Genomic DNA, 17936 nt, shown 5'->3' on the forward strand with positions numbered 1-17936 from the left:
CCATGATAAGTGCCATGATGAGGTATGACCCGAAGAGGGAATGCAAGGGGAACATGGTGATGCGCATAGACCATCACCCAGCCAAAGTGGAGACACTGAGCCCCACTAGAAGAATTCAGCCCAGACTCATTCCACCCAGACAGAGTGCTACCCACCTGAGGGTGCCATCATGTGGGTCCTCAGCCTCCTCAAGTTCTTTCCACTCAATGTCACTCACACGGGACTCTTCTGGAGGCAAAGCCTCTGAGAAAGTACCCCAAGAACAGAACTGCGGTAAAGGAATGGTCCCTGAATCTGCCTTCAAACATTCTCCACAGGGTAGCTGGTCTTCCAATGTAGAGTTGATAGTCGGATATGCTTCATCCTCCAAGGTGAGAGAAGGGGCTTCAGGTAGATGGCACATGTCACTTTCATCATCATCACTGTACAATTCAGGACTAGAAAACAGAAACCCACGTGTCTTCCAGCATTGATCAGAAACTCCTCTCCCCACCTTCCCTTGCTTTCAGGATGCTCATCATGACACATCACAGGCAAGCCAGTCAGGTTTGAAACAGTTCTTGCCAGAGACTGCTCTGCGGTCAGGAGGTGAACAGTGAATACGGCATGGCCCTTGACCTGGAGGAGCCGCTGATTTAATGGGAAGAGCGAGCAGTGAACAAATGTTAGAATCAGCTAGTAAGTGCTATGGTAGAGGCAGCACAGAGCCTTATGGGAGCAGGGGGAGCTCCTTACAGAGTCCAGAAGACAATGCGGGAACTTGCCAGAGGACATGGATCAAAAGCAGAGCTATGACCCAGTTTTAGGACTGACGCTTCCTATGGGAAGACAGTCAGACCTCAGGCAAGTTTATTAACTTCTCTAAACCTCAGTTTTTTCATCTGAAAAATGGCAAGGTTAAGAAACTTATAGGAGCATTGGGATGCTTACATTAAATAATTCTGATACAGCCACCCATGGCTCCTGGTACAGGGTAAGTTCTCAGTAAATGGAAGATGTCATGATTACTGCTATGATTACGTTTGCTATTTCGACAGAGAAATTAGATGGAAAGGGCCAAAGCAAGAGGCTGGGAACAACTCAAGCAGGTGACCTTCAAAGCACTTTGCCCAAATATCAGGTCCTTTTCAGAGCACTGAAACAGTGTCTATTTGTAGAGGCAGCCAGCTGGAGTGACATTTACTCCCTGTGTGACATAGGAAGCAGATGAACGGTGAAGCTCATTGGTTGGCAACGAAGACGCAGAAGCAACAGGGAAAGAATAAGCCTTCTAGGGGTTGCCGAAAGTCACCACACACGTTTTTGATTAGAAAGAGCAGTCCATGAAGATGACAGAGCATTGGGCACAGTGCTTCCAACATGCAGACAGGGTACTCAGAAAATATCTGTCGAGAGTCTGGTTAGAGAAGATGAGTAGGAGAATCTAAAAGAAATGCACATAGATTGAGCTTTGTACCAAATACATGGATCCTTGTTTATCAGCTTCCTTCCCCGTCCCCAAATCAATAGGTTGGCTTTGTCAGTGCCCCTGCCCTCCCTTTCCCTTTCCTGCAATACATCTTTCCCTTAAAATCAGCGCTGGCACCTCCTTATAGCTACAAGCCCCCAAACAACCATGTAGCTGGCCCTCCTCCCCAGTAGGGCTGGAGTGTTGGTTCCAACCTGAGTTTTGCTGTCAAAGAGACATCATTTCTGCTCATGAGAGATACAGAGTTCATGTAAATAGGCATTTCCTATAAATATACATGCACATGTGTTTAGTCCTTATATGCATAAGGACTAAAGAGGAACATTCACGTTAAGAAAACAATCTCTTAAAATTGCTAAGCTCTTTAAGGAAAAATTGATTTAACACCTTAAAATATTTGACCAAATTGTGCAGAAAATGTGTTTTCTTATAAACATAGGGAGGGAATACCATGGAAGTTTTGTCAAAGGACAGGAAATCCAGCTGGTGCCCAGGCCCACCCTGCCACTGCTCCCCCGCCCCCCAGCAGCAACCCTCTCCTTCCCTGCTGTGGAGAAACAGGTGGCAACACTGCAGCGCCTGGCTGTCCACGCCTCACCTCCCACTTCCGTGCTCCTCCAACCTTTGTAATAAGCTCCTTGCTCTCCAGGTTGGATTTGGGGCTCCATCTACTGACCCTGCCCGGAGGGAGACCCAGGGAGGCCATCAGCCTGAGAGGCAAGGCCGTTGGGTGTCCAGAGGGGGTTCAGTGGTCTCCAGGGTGGCATCTTGGCCATTATCTCAGGGAGAATAACTGCCTTTCCATCCACCCTTCCACCCAGGCCACCAGGCTGCTCTTGGAACTCTGACCTGGAGTTTGCTTGTGGGCATGGGGAAAAGGAAGTGAGGCAAGAAGAGGTCCAGAAAGGCCCGAAAGAGCCCACCAGGCAGAGCCTATTTCACGGAAGGGGTGAGACTTGGAGATTTGGAGAATTTGATAAGATGTTTTGGCATGCGGACAGGCCAGGTAGAGAGTCGGAGTCCTTCCCCCAGGGCTCAAGGCCAGCTCAGGACCTGGGGATAATGCAGCAGGGCTCCATCTAGAACCTGAAGGGATCAGAGTGCTCCGAGCTCTCTGTTTACCCCCAGGTACATTTTATGACCTCAGCTCCTCCCTGCCCTCATTCTCTCCCTCTCAAGCTGTCTGACAAAAGGAGCCTCCTGTAGACAGATGGTACTTAGAGGAGAATCTGGAGACCCCACCTGGGTCTCCTCAGGTGTGCCCAGCTGCCTCCTCCACACTAGCTGGCAGGGCCCTGGCACCAGGCCTCCCACCAGATCCTGCAATTCTTCAGCGACTGCTTTTAAGGAAATGAATCCCGGTTCAGCTCTGAGGTCGGTGAAATCATCGTGAAGCCTCTGCTTGCTACAGGGTATTTACTGAGAGTGGAAGACACCATGCCCAATGTCCCAGGAGAGCTGTTCCTTAGAAACTTGAGCCACCAAAATCACATTCACCTTTCAGGAAGACAAGTCAAATGAGTAGACGGCATTTCAGGCCTGAAATACCGGGTATTGTAATTGCCCTATTTACTGCGGGTAAACTCACAAAAAGGTCGGGTTTTGTGTCTCTTCATGTGACGCTCAGCCTTCCCCAGCTCTCCAGCACCAGGCCCGCCCCACATCCCCATTATCCTGGTGAGTGCCTCTGGGACTTCCTGCCGGTGCCAAGTTTAACATCTGGGGGGGTTGTGTTTGCAGTGTTTCTAAGACATCAAGTAGAGATGTTCAGTGGATCGCTGGGGGTGAAGTTCACTTGATAATCCTGAGCTGGAGTTCAGTATTTAGGAGTCGTGAGAGTGGGTGTGTATGGGGGTGTCCCCAGGAAGCCTGTCAGCTTGCGGAGAGAACCCAGCTGAAGGCAGCGCCCAGCCCCAGCCTGCCATGGGCTCTGCTCTGCTGGGTTAGACCACTGCCGCTCCTGGCCAGGCATCTGCCCCACTCACTCCTCTCAGTCACACTTTGGCTGCAGAGCAGGCCTTCACAGGGGTCCCCTGTGTCCCCCCGTTTGACCGACAGCCCTGCTCACCTAGCAGCTCATTCAACCCTCAGCCAGCTACTCTGAGGTCACACCTGGCATGGCAGCTGCAGTTAAGTTAGACCCTTAATCTCCTAATCATCCTTTGCTATTCCAGGAACACTGCCCTCCTCAGAACATATACAGTAACTTTAGGTTCATTTCAAGGACCTGGTTTCATTTTGCATTCTTAAATAACCATGAAGACTTATATCCTCACTTTCTCTAAATGATACTTGATGAAAATAGATGCATTTTAATTACAGGAATATAAGTATATATGCTAGGGGAGAGAGACAGAGACAGAGATAAAGGAAGGAAGGAAGGGAAGGGAAGAGAAATAACCTTAAACACTCTGCAACGACCAACTTCTCACTCAATGAGTTTTAAGCCCTGACTTGAACGTGAGTGGGAAACTTGAATCTGCCATCCCTTCATTCCTATGATGCTAGCATTTAAAGATAAGGATTTTGCAGTCAGCATGGCCCATAAATGCAAGTCACCAGACTTCATCTGAGGCTCAACCAAAGAAAAAGTAATCTCCTCCCACACCAAGGGAGAAAAACATCACATCTCCCAAAGTGATGTTCAGGGTAATGTGACTTGATATGATTTTACCTTATGCCCTACTTTAGAAACTAACCTTGTATAAGATGCAACTCCAGCCAAGTACCAAGTCCTCTCTCTGGAAGATACACAATTCCAGTGTTCCTCCATGAAAATGTACTGTACTGCTTTATTACATGTTTTACAAAGATCTACTACTGTATGGTAGTAGTACGTGTACAGTGTGGTAAAAGAAGAGAACAGGGAAAGAAGAGTAAAACTTCGTCTTCTCCATGAACACTCTGGGTTTGCTGGGGTGCTGGCAGCCACTAGACTATAGGAAGTAACCACCTGGTAGATGGTAAGATCTGGCAGTTTGCTGGGAATTTTAATTGATTGGGACTTGTTTTTTAGCTGAAAATGGCTCAGGAAAGGGGCTTCCCTGGTGGCGCAGTGGTTGCGCGTCCGCCTGCCGATGCAGGGGAACCGGGTTCGCGCCCCGGTCAGGGAGGATCCCACATGCCGCGGAGCTGCTGGGCCCGTGAGCCATGGCCGCTGGGCCTGCGCGTCCGGAGCCTGTGCTCCGCAACGGAAGAGGCCGCAGCAGAGGGAGGCCCGCATACCACAAAAAAAAAAAAAAAAAAAAAAAAAAAAAAAAAATGGCTCAGGAAAGGGAAGGAAAACTGACTTGAGTTCCTGCTGCATGCCAGGCTCTGGACTAGCGCTCTGCATGTGTTATTTCTTTTGAAGGGCACAGCACCCTGTGGAGTTGTCAGGGTCTTCATTTACATTTGAGAAGCCTCAAGCTCAGGAAAGACAACTCTCCAGACACACTAGTAAGTGGTAGAGCTGAAACCAGGGCTATATGATCAAGAAGTCAGTACTCTTTTTGATCTAAACTGCAGAAAGAAAACTTCACTCAGGGATGCCAGAAACAAGAGGCAGTTACCTGGGGCAGCCACCTCAGAACTGAGCTGTGAATATTCAAGGGAGATCCACAAAGAACCACAAACCCACTTTGGAATCCTAATTCTGACCCTACTCAGGAGCTGGGGGAAATGTGTCCAGGGATTGCTGAGCCTGTGCCATGCTCTTCCTCCTGTAGGGGGCAGTCACTAACTATGTGTGCTTTAAGTGCAAGCTAAGGTCCCAGTGGAGGAGAAGCTAATATGGTTTGAGTCTTTCCTTTGTAGAGAAAGAAAGGTTCCTGAATGGAAGAGAGAAAACGCAGTACAAGTGAAACACAGTAAAAGGAAATGTGAAGAGGCAGAGCGCTGCCATCACCAGGGCTGTGGGAGGTAAGTACAAGGGGGAGGAATTGGTGATGGAGGGAGTCAGGGCAGAGAATAGCAAGGCTGCCCCCCTGTAACTTCATGGACCACATGGCCTGGGTAGCAAGCATGGGGCAACCACCAAGATGAAATTATGATCTGGGGCTCCACCAGAATGTTCTGAAGAAGCTCTTAGTATAGTTCTAGGAAGGGGCAGTCCCCTGTAAGGATAGCAGATTTTGGACATCTGGTATACCCTTGCAAGTAGGAATGCTAAGCCAAATTTAATTTGATTCAGAAATATAAAATGATGTAATGTTTCTTATTTTTTAAAAAAAGAAGTGATGAAAACATAGGAGGAAAACATATCAGGATTTATGAGTAGAAGATAGAGAAAGGCAATTTTCACATCAGTATAAGGAAGAACTTCCTGATCAACAGCTACACGATGATAAAATGGGCCACCTCAAGAGGCAGCAACTTCTGCCTCCCTGGAGATAGTCAAGTAAAAGCAGGCCCCCTACTTCAGGGATGTCACAGAGCAGATTCCAGCATGGGATATGAAGTTAGATGAGACCATTTTTATATGGAACAACCCTGAATTTCTGTGAGTCCATGAATAAGACAGTGACAACCTACAGTAATAATTAGTTTAAATACTATTATTAATAAGTAATAATTATATTATATTAAAGACACATGGCAAGTCAAACTCCAGGCTTATACCTAATCCTAGAGTCACTTTAAAATCCAGTCCATCACCCCAAACTATCTATCAGTAAAACCTTTAAAAATCCAAAAGAGTGGCCCCATGTCTACAGGGAAGTACCGCACCTTTTATATTTCCTACAAGATCACACGAATAGTTGTCCTTGGATAAATCTCTGTAGGTTATTTCCTTTATCATTTGATCAAGTATATCAATTACTGCCTAGAATGCAAATGTAAGGAACTATACATACACTCGTACTTATGCATTTTCAAACAATGAAAATGAATACCACTGATGAACGTGCTTGCCCACCCTGTTCTACTCCGCAGAGTAGCTGGATTTTGTTTAGTTGGCACAATACAGTATACTTTAAAAATTGTATCTGGCTGCTTCTAGGAAACATCTGCCTGGCTCCAGTCTGTCACGGATCTCACCCTGCCCAATTGCATTACCCCAGCCGCTTCATAGTTCATGTCACCTACTAGTCCCTATAGATTTGCCCTTGTCAATCTTCTAGGATGACCAACAATTAAGAGCTATATTTAATATCAGTGGGTTTATTATACAGGGTCAAACCCAAACCATTGTTCCTCGTTGTTTGTCTGCTTTGTGCCCATGCATCTAATTAGCACACTCCTAGGAGCAATGTCTCACCCTCTCTCAGTATTTGTACCCCTCCCTCTGCTCCTAACAGGTTTCTAAGTACCCTGGCTATGTGTAAAAATACTCATCAAACTGAATGAAAGAGTTTGTTTTCCATCAGAACAGGACTGAGAAGTAGAATACTCAGGGGTGGATGAGCACAAAAATGCAGACTATGTTAAAAAACAAATGGCTATTAAAATGAATGTTTCAGTCTGGTTTTGAAGATGTAGATTTGTTTTTTTTTTCTTAAGCTGGTGTTGATTATAAAGCATTATATTAGCAATAGAAATGATGTACACAGGGAACCTCTTTCTTACCATGGTGCTTCAAGACGCCATGAGGGTTGCAGGACAAAGGTTTGTATGTGGGGAAGAAACCCCAAGGCCTGCCATCTGTAGTCTCCAAGGGTACTGGAGGACCTCTGGGTGGGGTTTGCTTTCCCAAAAGCTCACAAGTTGTGGTTACAGCAGCTCCAGATTGCATGCTTCTCTTGTTTCTTCCTCTCATACAATGCCCAGAACAGTCCTGGCCCAGCAAGCATCTGAGCATAGTTATTAATTGCTTGATTGTAATTTCTAGCAATGACATGCATACAATTTATAATATGTCATACAATGCCCAGAACAGTCCTGGCCCACCAAGCATCTGAGCATAGTTATTAATTGCTTGATTGTAATTTCTAGCAATGACATGCATACAATTTATAATATGTCTGAAAAGGGGTGATCCTTACCTTTCAAGTCTCCTGATATCACAAACTGAATAGCAGTTTTGCCTCATATCGTTTTCCAAAGAGGTAGCCAACGTTGAGGCATCCATTTCTTGGTGAAGTCTGAATAAATGAGGGTAGGAATCCCGAGGTCGAGTCAAGGAAGTGGACCAGGGTCTCTCTGTGTCTTGGTCCCATTGTGCCTCTCTGGTGGCCTGTTGGAAAGACTCTGGCCTGAGACCCAGGCCTTCCCCTGCATCTGCGGAGGCACTGTCCCTCTGGCTGTCCTCTTGATCCAGGCTGGGGTTCTGCTCTGAGTCAGTGCATGCTGCCCTGGTGAATTCTTTGTCTGCTGAGGGCACAGGTGTCTATTGAAAGAAATGTTAAGGATTACTGGATCCACGTTGCACACTGAGCAAAATCTAAATATTGCTTTGGTACCAAAGTTGATACCAATCCACCCCTTTTCTCTGTTCTTCAAATGAGTGTCTGTACTCACTATTTCTGTGTCCCCTCCTTCTCCTTTGTACCCACTCCAACCAGGCTTCTGTCTCCATCATTCCACTGAAGGAGCTCTGATTAGGATCTCTAGTGACCTACATCTTTCTAAAGCCAAAGGATAATTCTCTGTCCTCATCTCACTCTAACTCTCAGCAACATTCAGCATAACTGGTCCTTCCTCCTTCTTGAGGATGTCCCTTATGAATTTACTCTACTTAAACGTTGAGTTTACCCTGAGCTCCACCCTTACCTGGACCACTTCCCAGGGCCCTTCTCAGTCTCATGTGCTGTCTCATTTCTTTGGACCAGATCGCTCAGTGTTGGGGTGTCACATGGCTCACTTCTCAGCCCTCTTCTTGACTTTTTCTGTACTCCTTCCCACGGTGATCTCATCCACGTTATGGCTTTCAGTGGCATTATTTGCTGACAATTCCAAATTTGCTTTTTCCAGCCCTGACCTCACACCAGTTCTCCACAAACAGCTACCTAGCAGACATCTCCATTGAATGCTCCACAAACATTTAAGTTTACACGCTATCAAGAGCTTCTTCTTCTCCCCCATGTACTTTAAACTGCTCCCTCCAAGCACATCCTATCATGGTAAGTGGTGCCACCATTCATCCAAGTTGATCAAGCCAAACTCTACTCTCTGTCCTCACAACCATATCTAATCCGAAAGTCATCCCGTGGGCTCTACCTCCCAGTCACATCCCAGATCTGACCACTTACCAGCTATTTGGCTACAACCTGAGTCTAAGCCACAATATCTCACCTGAATCGCTGCCAACTTACCTGCTCCACTCCATCTCCACCAGCAACCTAAGTGACCTCTCTAAAGTACAGACCAGATGAGGTCACATTCCTGCTTCACCCTTCACCCTCCCACCCCTCCCAGCCCAGTGGCTTCCTGTTGCAGCCAGGATGGAATCAGCACATTACCAAGACCTACAAGGTCACATATGGTGCAGTCCCTGACTCCCTCTACAACTCCTCCCATTCCACACTCCCCTTCATTAGCTACTGTCCAGGCACAACCATAATCTTTGTGTCCTTCAAACCTCCAGGTCATTCCTGTCTCAGAGCCTTTGCACTTTCTATTCCTTCTGCCTGGAATGACCTTATTCCAGATGTTTGCACAGCCGCCTCCTTCTCATAACTACTTTATTTTAGTTCTGAACTAAATACTCTCTTCCTTGGTCTTCAATCTGACCTCTGGGGCCACGTGAATGAATGAAAATTCTTCTTGCACTTGGTCCTCAGGTATGAGGAGAGAGGAAGCATGCCCACCATTCTTCACCTCAAGCCCTTCCCACTAGATGCATCTGGGCTCTCCTTGGGGGAGCTCTTCTCCAGGACAGAAGGACAACTCTTTCCCTGGCATTACCAGATATCTCACAAAAACACTGGGTACCAGCCCGTTGGCCTGATCTTTGTATGTATGAAGTTTGACCCTCCCCTGCCCTGTTCATTTGCTTAACACAATTGCTGTCATCTACCTTCTTTTCCAAACTGGCAACTGGAAACTTTCAGATTTCCTTCCCCTAGCTCTTTTCTCACCAAAGTTGGTATCAAATGACCTCTTGGAGTCCAAGCATCAAGAGGATCTGGGTCACCAAGTCCCCGTGCTGTCTCTAGTGACTGTCACCCTCAGTGATGATAAGTGATTGATTTTATCCACATCTTATCTACGTCTCAGATGAGGAATCATGAGACCTAGAGAAGTCAGGCAAGTGCCCAAGGTCCTTGCAGCAAATAGAGCAGGTGCAGGTGATTCCAGGGTGCTCACACAGATCCCCCTTGACAGCTGAGGCCATCAGCCCCCAGCTGCCAGGACTGCTGGCTGCTGGCAGCTTACAGCTATCCCCTGGGCAGGAATTGCTCAGCTCAAGGGAACTGCCTTGGCCAAAGTTAGGCCCCCTCCCTTGGGGCAGCTCTTACTCCAGCGCTGGTTGATGCAGAGAGCAAAGGTACAGGCTCTTTTGTCCCAATTCGGGGCAGCTCTGTGGGGCCATCCCAGCTTCAGAGCTCCCTGTGAGGTCAGCCGAGGCCCCTGTTGCAGCTGCAACACATTTACTTCCCCTTCCGCCCAGCCGTGCTTCTCTCACCCTCACAAGGGTGTTCCCAAGAGCCGGCCCCATAAACTTCCTGCACTCCAATCTCTACCGCAGAGTGTGTGCCCAAGGACTCAACAGTGGCATTGTGATGGTTAATGTTATGTGTCAACTTGGCTAGGCCAAGGTACCCAGATATTTGGTCAAACACAAATCTAGAGGTCTCTGTAAAGGTATTTTTTCGATGAGAGTAGCATGTAAATCAGTAGACTTTGAGTGAAGCAAATCACCTTCTATGATGTTAGTGAGCTTCGTTCAATCAGTTGAAGGCCTTAAGAGAAAAAAGACCGAGCTCCCCGAGAAGGAATGAATACTGCCTCCAGACTGCCTTAGGATTCACCCTGCAACATCAGCTCCCCACTGGGTTTCCAGCCAGCCAGTCTTCTCTGCAGAATTTAGACGGGCCAGGCACCATGATCACATGAGCCAATTCCTTAAAATCTCTCTCTGTCTCTGTCTCTACACACACACACACACACACACACACACACACACACACACACACACATCCTATTGGTTCTATTTCTCTGGAGAACCTAATACAGGCATCAATGTAAGAATTCTGAACTGTCCTGATTCCAATACTTCCCTTCCCTTCTTTGCACTAGACATACATGCCTAATTCATGTTTTAGAAGGGTGGACATATATCCTTCTTTTTTTTCTCTCAATTTCATTCCTCAGAATGGAAATTCTTACCTTCCCTTCATTTGGTTTTCTATCTACTCCCATTGCTCCTGGTTTCCCCTCTCTGGTGCTTGGACTGCCAGAGACCTAGCTCTAGAAGTTTCACAGCCAAGATCTAAACATGTAACCGTCTACAGGAAGAGCCAAATATTGGGAGAGGCAGAGAGAGGAAGGGGAAGGCAGAGGTAGGACCTCATGAACTTGGCACAGACTAATTGAGGTTTGGGGGCCAGCTACTTTCCTGCCCCAATGAAAGTAGATGGCATTGAACACTACCAAAAGCAAAGTTGGGCTTCTCAGGACCCACCAGACAAGAAAAGGAGTGCCTGAACCTGAGGCATGTGGAGAGATCAGAGGGCACTGCCCCTTACCTGCCAGCTCTGATCCATCTCAGGCAGCACACCTGGCAGGGGTCGGCAAAGCAGGAGCGTGACTTCTTGTGAGGCTCCTCGCAGTAAATGCAGCACCTCCTATCAGAAACCAAAATCCATGGTTAGTTGTAGGGCTGTGGAGTGTGGAGTGTCCTCCTCTGTGCTCTCCACTATCTCCCGGGCCCCTCCCCCCCACCTTGATCTGTTTCCTGGCTCCAGAAAACTTTGGAGGACACCGCTGACTTCCCAAAATGCATGGATCCAAGGCCATCGGCCTGTGGTTCCCACAAAGATGATGCACCGGTGCTGAGCTGGAAATGGCCAAGGTCTGCTTGGGGCCTTTTGATGGCAGCATCTGCCAATACTGATGCCTTTTCTTCAGCGAGAGAGTGAGTCAAGCAAATGACTGTTACCATCTCAACCTCCTTTCCCTCTCTACCCACCCCCACCTCAGGGGCCACCGGTCATGTAAATGCCACCACCCCAATCTCTAAAGCCTGACCCTCAGCCCTGAGCTTCTGCCCAGGGTCAGCTTGGGCTCTCGGAACCTCTCACCTGTGAAACTGCAGTGACTTCCTCTCTGCTCCTGGCCTCCTCCACTGTCACCCACGTCCCTTCCTCCACATCATTAACATGCAGTCGTTCCAAAATACGGATATCACCAGGTTCCTCTCCTGCTGAACCCTCTCTCTGGCTCACCTCTCTCCACATAAGCACAGCACCCAGAACCTGTTCTTACCTGCCACTGCCTCTCACCCTGCTCCCTCTCCCATCTGCTCGTCCCTGCACCCACTTCCTAAGCTCCCACCATGCTGAACCTCTTGCCCCAAGCCACCCTCTCAAAGCCCAGGGCATGAGGTTGCCTGAATAGCTCTTATTACCTATCTAGACCATGATTTCTCAACCTCTCAGCACTACTGGCATTTTAGGCTGGATAACTCTGTTGTCAGAGCTGTCCTGTGCATCGCAGGATGTTGAGCAGCATCTCTGGTCTCTACCCACTAGATGCCAGTAGCATCCATTAGTTGTGAAAACCATAAATGTCTCTGGTCTTCACCAAATGTCCCAAGAGGCAAATTCACCCCTACCTGGAACCACTGATCTGGACACTACTCAGTACCCCCAGCTGCAATGGACTGCCATAGAATGGGCTGCTTCCCAGTTCCCTGGTGCAAGCACTGGAGCAAGGCCTTTTATCTCTCATGACACTTATTTCCCACAGTGAGAATTGTTCTCTTGTCTATCCCACTACCCCCGTGAGCTCTGAGACCAGACCGTATGAACTGTCCGCCTCTCTCTGTCTTCAGTTCCTCGTACAGTTGCTGGCCCAGCAGCAGTTCTCAGAGGATGATCCTGGATCAGATGAAGGATACAGGATGGATGAAGGTATCCCCACCCTAACGCTGTTCTGAGGATTCTCCACCCCTCCCCATCCTACCTAGAGCCACTCTCCACCTTCGTCTGCCTTGCTCTGTGCCCTGGAGGTGGACCTGCATGGGCTGCAGAGAGGCTTCCTGCTGGGCTCAGCCAATGCGAGGGTGAATAGGAATCAGAGCCGAGGAGGAGAGGGAGGTCCAGGTTTGCTTTCCTGCCTTCCTCCCCATGGGGTTGTCACAGGATGACTATATCCCTGCTCCACCTAGCTCACTCAGTTTCTAGGATTTGGTAACTGCTCCTACCCATCTCCCTTTGGACTTCAGGGGTAGGGAGGGTGAATAACTGCACCCACTGTTCCCAGCCCCAGGGCTCTATACGCTCCCTTGAGTTTCCCAACAATCTCCGCACCTTTATTAAACTTTCTCAAATGGCCCAATTTCTGCCAGGACCCTGACTGATATGTACAATATTTCATTGAGATTTTATGCTATAAGATTAAGAAATGTCCGCTTTTTACTTTCTTTTTTATTACACTTTTGATCATACACATGACAACCAATGCAACACTACATGTCAAAGCTGTAAATTTAGTAGAGAAATGGGAAGGAGGGCAGAAAGGGACCCAAGGTAGCCCATTGAGCCCTCACGCCCACCTCTGGGAGTGTGTGTTAGGAGACCTTTAGCCAGCACAGAAGCCAGGGTTTTATCTTCAGTTTCATTACGAACCTACTGAGAAGGAAGGCTTACTCAAGGTCAGATACTTAAGAATTGAGAGGGAAATTTTAATATGAGGATGTTCTGCCAATTTCTCTCTTTACGTGATCCAAATCCAGGCTCCACGTGTGATTTCCGGGAGCCCAGAGTATTCCCCATGGTGGGTGGCCCTGAAAGGAGCATGGCTGACCTCAGCACACAGGGCTGCATCCCTCATGGCCTCCCACCTGGAAGTCGAGGCCTTCCGTGGGCCTTCCGTTCACAGCCAGGATAATGTCACCAGCTGCAATGGCCCCATTCTCCTCTGCCGGCTGCCCTGGAAAGAGCCGCTTAATCCTCACAAGATCGTTCTTGAGATGGCCGCAGCGTTCACTCTCCATCTGCACGAAACTGAATCCCAAACCTCTGGCGTTCTTTTTTAGCTTGACTTCAAACCTGGGACCTGTATCGTGGAATGTGAATGAGATCCATCCTTCAGTAGATTACAAATGAAATTGGCCAGCCTCAAAATGCAAACTGTCAAGTAAATGAATTATTCCTGTTTTACATTAAAAGATTTCATTTTGCTCATTTTTATGACAGAGTCCATTATACCTGTTATAGGTCAGTGTCATCCAATGGAAATATGTGAACTGCATATGCAAACCACATACATAATGTCAAAGTTTTCAAATAGCTACATTTTAAAAAATAAGAGGAAATGGGTAAAATAAACATAATCATATTTTATTTAACCCAACATATCTAAAATATTACCATTTCAACATGTAACAACACGAAAAAATTATTAATGAGGTACTTTACATTCTTCTTATGAACTAAGTCTTTAAGACTCGAGTATATATTTTATCAGTTTGGAGTGGTCACACTTCAAGTACTCAATAGCCACATGGGCAAGTGGCTACCATATTGGACAGAGCAATTATAGACAATCAACAAAGTTTATATGTAAAGATATAACTTAGAGATGTACACAATAGGCCCAAATCATTTAGTAAAACTTGATTGACATATATTCCTATTACCTTTTAGAATCACAGTCAGTTTTTAGTATATTTGAAAAAAATTTTTGCATAATTAGACCATGGAGATAATCATGGCTAACTCTATGAAAATGTATTAGCTGCCATTTTGTTCAGCCCTATGTAGTGACCGTAAGACAAAACAGCTGCTTCTGGGCACCCAAGATGGACACAGCCCAAAGAACTTATATAGTCTGGCAGCCAAAGAGGCCTCTGGGCCTCCCCTACTCTGCTTTCACCACCTCAGTTGGCAATCAATCAATAGAGGGACAGAGCACTGATTTATAAACTATGATTTGGGGCAAGAATGAAAGTGTCTGAAGCAGTTAGGTTCAGGTATGTCGTATGACCAGTTTCACCATCACCATCATCTGACCCCTTTAGCTCATTCTGTATTCAATTTCTCAAAGGCCCTCACTGGAGTGAGCCGAGGAGCAACGAAAGAAAAAACAGATTATTTTATGCACACGCTTCTCCTCCTCCACCCAACCCCATTGCTCACTATGGTTACCTTGCATTCAACCTGACTTAACACCTTCAGGAAAATCTCTATAAAGGGGTTGACAAGTAGCTAAGCTGCAAATCATGACATACTAAGGAAATAAATGTTTTCCTAGCAGGAAACAAAATCCCAGGGAAGTGCAGAGAGGCAAACCATCAGATGATGTGTAAACTGATCATGGGTTTGCTTTTTTTTTTTTTTTTTTTGCGGGACGCGGGCCTCTCACCGTTGTGGCCTCTCCCGTTGCGGAGCACAGGCTCCGGACTCACAGGCTCAGCGGCCATGGCTCACGGGCCCAGCCGCTCCGCGGCATGTGGGATCTTCCCGGACCGGGGCACGAACCCATGTCCTCTGCATCGGCAGGCAGACTCCCAACCACTGCGCCACCAGGGAAGCCCGGGTTTGCTTTTTGATGCTAGTAACTAGGCTAGGTTTCTGAGCACCTTCCTCTCCCCAACCACCTCATCTTTACTCAGATTTTTGTTACAAGTGTCTCGGCTGAAACGTGGACCCTTTGTCAGAAAAGGCATGATCCTTTCAATCCAATTTCAACTCCAAATACTTATTTATACACAAACATTCCAGCAGCTGATCAGAAATCCTCAGAAGGCTTGGGGGCAGAATTATGCCTGGTCATCATTTTGGGGATAATGCATTTTTCTAGAAACGTGTTCCATTAGATTGGCTTCCATTGCATCAGAAAGCTGGCCATATGATGACCACCACTGCTCACTATCTTTTAAGAACCCAGACGGAGCCTTCCTGCTTTCCCTTTGGAGTTGACAATTCAAAAGCAGCACAGGATGACATGACAATAGTAACACTCAATCCTCTCTCCTCTCACCATATGTCGCTGAGACACTGCTCGCAGGCCTTCCAGGCAAGACTGTTGCCAAGGAAACAGCCGTGCATTCATCTCCCATCCTGTCATTAGCAGAAGGACACTGCTGTGCAGTCCTGGGGCCTCTTCTCTCTAAGACCAGTCTTGCAACCTAGAAGGATGGGTGGACGAACTCAATTTACACCTCATATGGCAACCAGGAGTCTCTCCCTCCACTCGGCAAGTGCTTCGTAATTTTCTGATACATCCAGTAGCTGCTTCATTTGAATCTCAAATCAAAATCTCCAATCTAGCTTATCTGTTAGGATCCAGAGCCATGTTTCCAACTGTCTGTTGGACAAATGCTCCTGGAAGTAACACATGTACTTCCATTTCAGTGTATTCAAGGCCAAATTCATCTTCTTCCTCTCACTCACCCTCACTTGCCCCTCCTCATTTTGCCTAAAACATTCCTCCTCTTGCCTTTGCTCTCTCAGAACACTGACCTATCCCTCAACTAACCTCCCAGGGGCCACACTTGCAGTGGACCAGCTCTCCCCCTTCTGTCCTCCAAATACCCAACTGGCTTCCAGGGCTTGCATGTTCTCCATCAGAAACATCTCCCTCAGTGCTCCCCTCTCGTCCATTCCCTCTCCTGCTGCCAATGGCCGGCTGGACTGGGGCAAGCGCCCTCTAACTTGACTTCCTGGACCCTATCTCCTCCTCCTTCAGTCCACTCCCCTCAAGGTTACCTGTGGATTGAAATAAGACACAAGCTGAACATGCAACACTCTTGATTAAAAATCTCCAGTGTTTTCCATCACCTAAAATCCAAACCCCCAGCACAGTATCCCAGGCCTATGTCAATCTGGCCTCCCCCTTTCTTTCTGGTTCAATTTCCCTTTCTTCTTCCCCACACACTGTATACTCCCGTTACCCAGAGCATGACCCAGTGGCTAGACATCGCCTGGAAGCTTTGGAGAAATTCTGAGCTTCCACTCAGGGGACTTGACCCTGCCAACATTCTCCTGCAGCAATGCTCATTCAGCACCAAGCCTGTGACCCCAGAGTAACAGTTCCTACCTGTCATCACTGCCAGTATGCTGGCCAAATACATTCTCTAAGCATGTCCGTCAGCAAAGTTCTGAAGAATAGAGAATACTAATAAATTGTGACTTTGTTCTCAAGATATGTCAACCAAGGTCGCCAAGACAAGTAAATCTCACCACAAAATAGAAGAATGGTTTGGGAAAGGAAGCAAAAGGGGGCCCTTCCACCCCTCTGTTTGCCAGAGGGGTTCCTAGGAGCCCTTTGCATCTCTGATGATTGCCCAGTTGCCAAGAGGGAGACCCCAGCTCTGTGGCTTAGGCCACCATGGCAAGTAAAGGTTCCCACCCTCAGGCGGAGGATGGGACAGAGTGTAGTAACACCCAGATGCTGCCTGGGCACTGCACAGAATGAGGACCTAAGGGTAAATGCTCTTGGCATCTTGAATTTCTACCTCTTTGTAATAAAAGGACCCCTAGGACAGTGCAGTCTGTAATTACACAGGTTGATGGGAACGGCATGAACTTGGAGGGGGTGGGTGTCAGCACGTGCCAAGGCAAGTGCTGAGAGGCCCTGAGAGCAGACGGAGGCATTGGTCAGTTACAGCTGGAGCAGAGGGCGTGAGGGGCGGCCAGAGCCAGGCAGGAGAAGTCACTTCACTCAGTCAGCTCAGTCTAGCTGTCTGATTCCAGAATCTAGGCAAGAGACAGTAAACTTTTCAAGGCTCCTTAGAGGAGGTGAGCTTCTCTGCCTGGGAACATCTGCCTGCTTCCTCCTGACTTTCACACCTCCAAAGAAAAGCACTGGTAAAAGGAAGATGTGAAAGGGAAAAAAAAGACACAAAAGAAAGTCTCGTTGGTTTCCTGTCTACCCCCCTTCCACCCAGAGGCAACCACAGCTTCTGATGTTGTCGAGAAAAACTCTGGGAGGAAGGAAAGCTCCCCAGTAACCAGTAACGGTGCACTCACCTGCCCAGAGCCCTTGAGGCACTGCACTGCCTGCTTGTGGGTGAGGCCGCACAGACTCACTCCATCCACCTGCAAGAGCCGGTCACCTGGGAGGGGGACAGATGACATGTCCCCGAGCTCCTGGGGCTTCAGGAAGGACTCTTCTGTGAGCCCCCTGCCCAGCGCCCCTCCACACAGCCTCAAGGAGGGGTAGGGAGCTGAGCTGGGGGGAACCCCGCCCAGGCCCTGCCAGCCTCCCCTGTGAGCACCTCCACAGATCAGTTGTCTAGAAACCTCTATCCTTGGCTCACAGAGCAGTTAAGCCAGCTACCAAGTACAACCTTATCCTTTCTCATGATTTCCTGTGAAACCATTTTTGAAAGTTTTTTTCAAGTCTCTTAGGGGTGATATTTATATCTCCAGGATGTTTT

At 47.7% G+C, this 17936-nt stretch overlaps 1 protein-coding gene across 1 annotated transcript; it reads right to left on the reverse strand.

Annotated features, from left to right (window-relative positions):
* Positions 1-1374: 1374 nt before the first annotated feature.
* LOC102996077 (putative protein FRMPD2-like) lies at positions 1375-17634 on the reverse strand. Its single transcript, XM_007106631.2, has 6 exons — positions 17527-17634; positions 15536-15683; positions 13395-13609; positions 11077-11175; positions 7432-7775; positions 1375-1423 (listed from the first exon to the last, which is right to left on the reverse strand). The coding sequence occupies exons 1-6, from the start codon at positions 17632-17634 to the stop codon at positions 1375-1377; spliced, it is 963 nt and encodes a 320-aa protein (XP_007106693.2).
* Positions 17635-17936: the final 302 nt, after the last annotated feature.

This window comes from Physeter macrocephalus, chromosome 20 (assembly GCF_002837175.3).
Source record: "Physeter macrocephalus isolate SW-GA chromosome 20, ASM283717v5, whole genome shotgun sequence".
NCBI classification, from domain to species: Eukaryota; Metazoa; Chordata; class Mammalia; order Artiodactyla; family Physeteridae; genus Physeter; species Physeter macrocephalus.

Coding starts and splice junctions, on each gene's coding strand:
- LOC102996077 (XM_007106631.2), bottom strand. CDS start 17,634: ATGTCATCTGTCCCCCTCCCAGGTGACCGGCTCTTGCAGGTGGATGGA. Junction 11,176..13,394: donor CGGAAGGCCTCGACTTCCAG/GTGGGAGGCCAT, acceptor GGTTTCTGATAG/GAGGTGCTGCATTTACTGCG. Junction 1,424..7,431: donor GATATCAGGAGACTTGAAAG/GTAAGGATCACC, acceptor CATTTCTTTTAG/ATTCTCCTACTCATCTTCTC.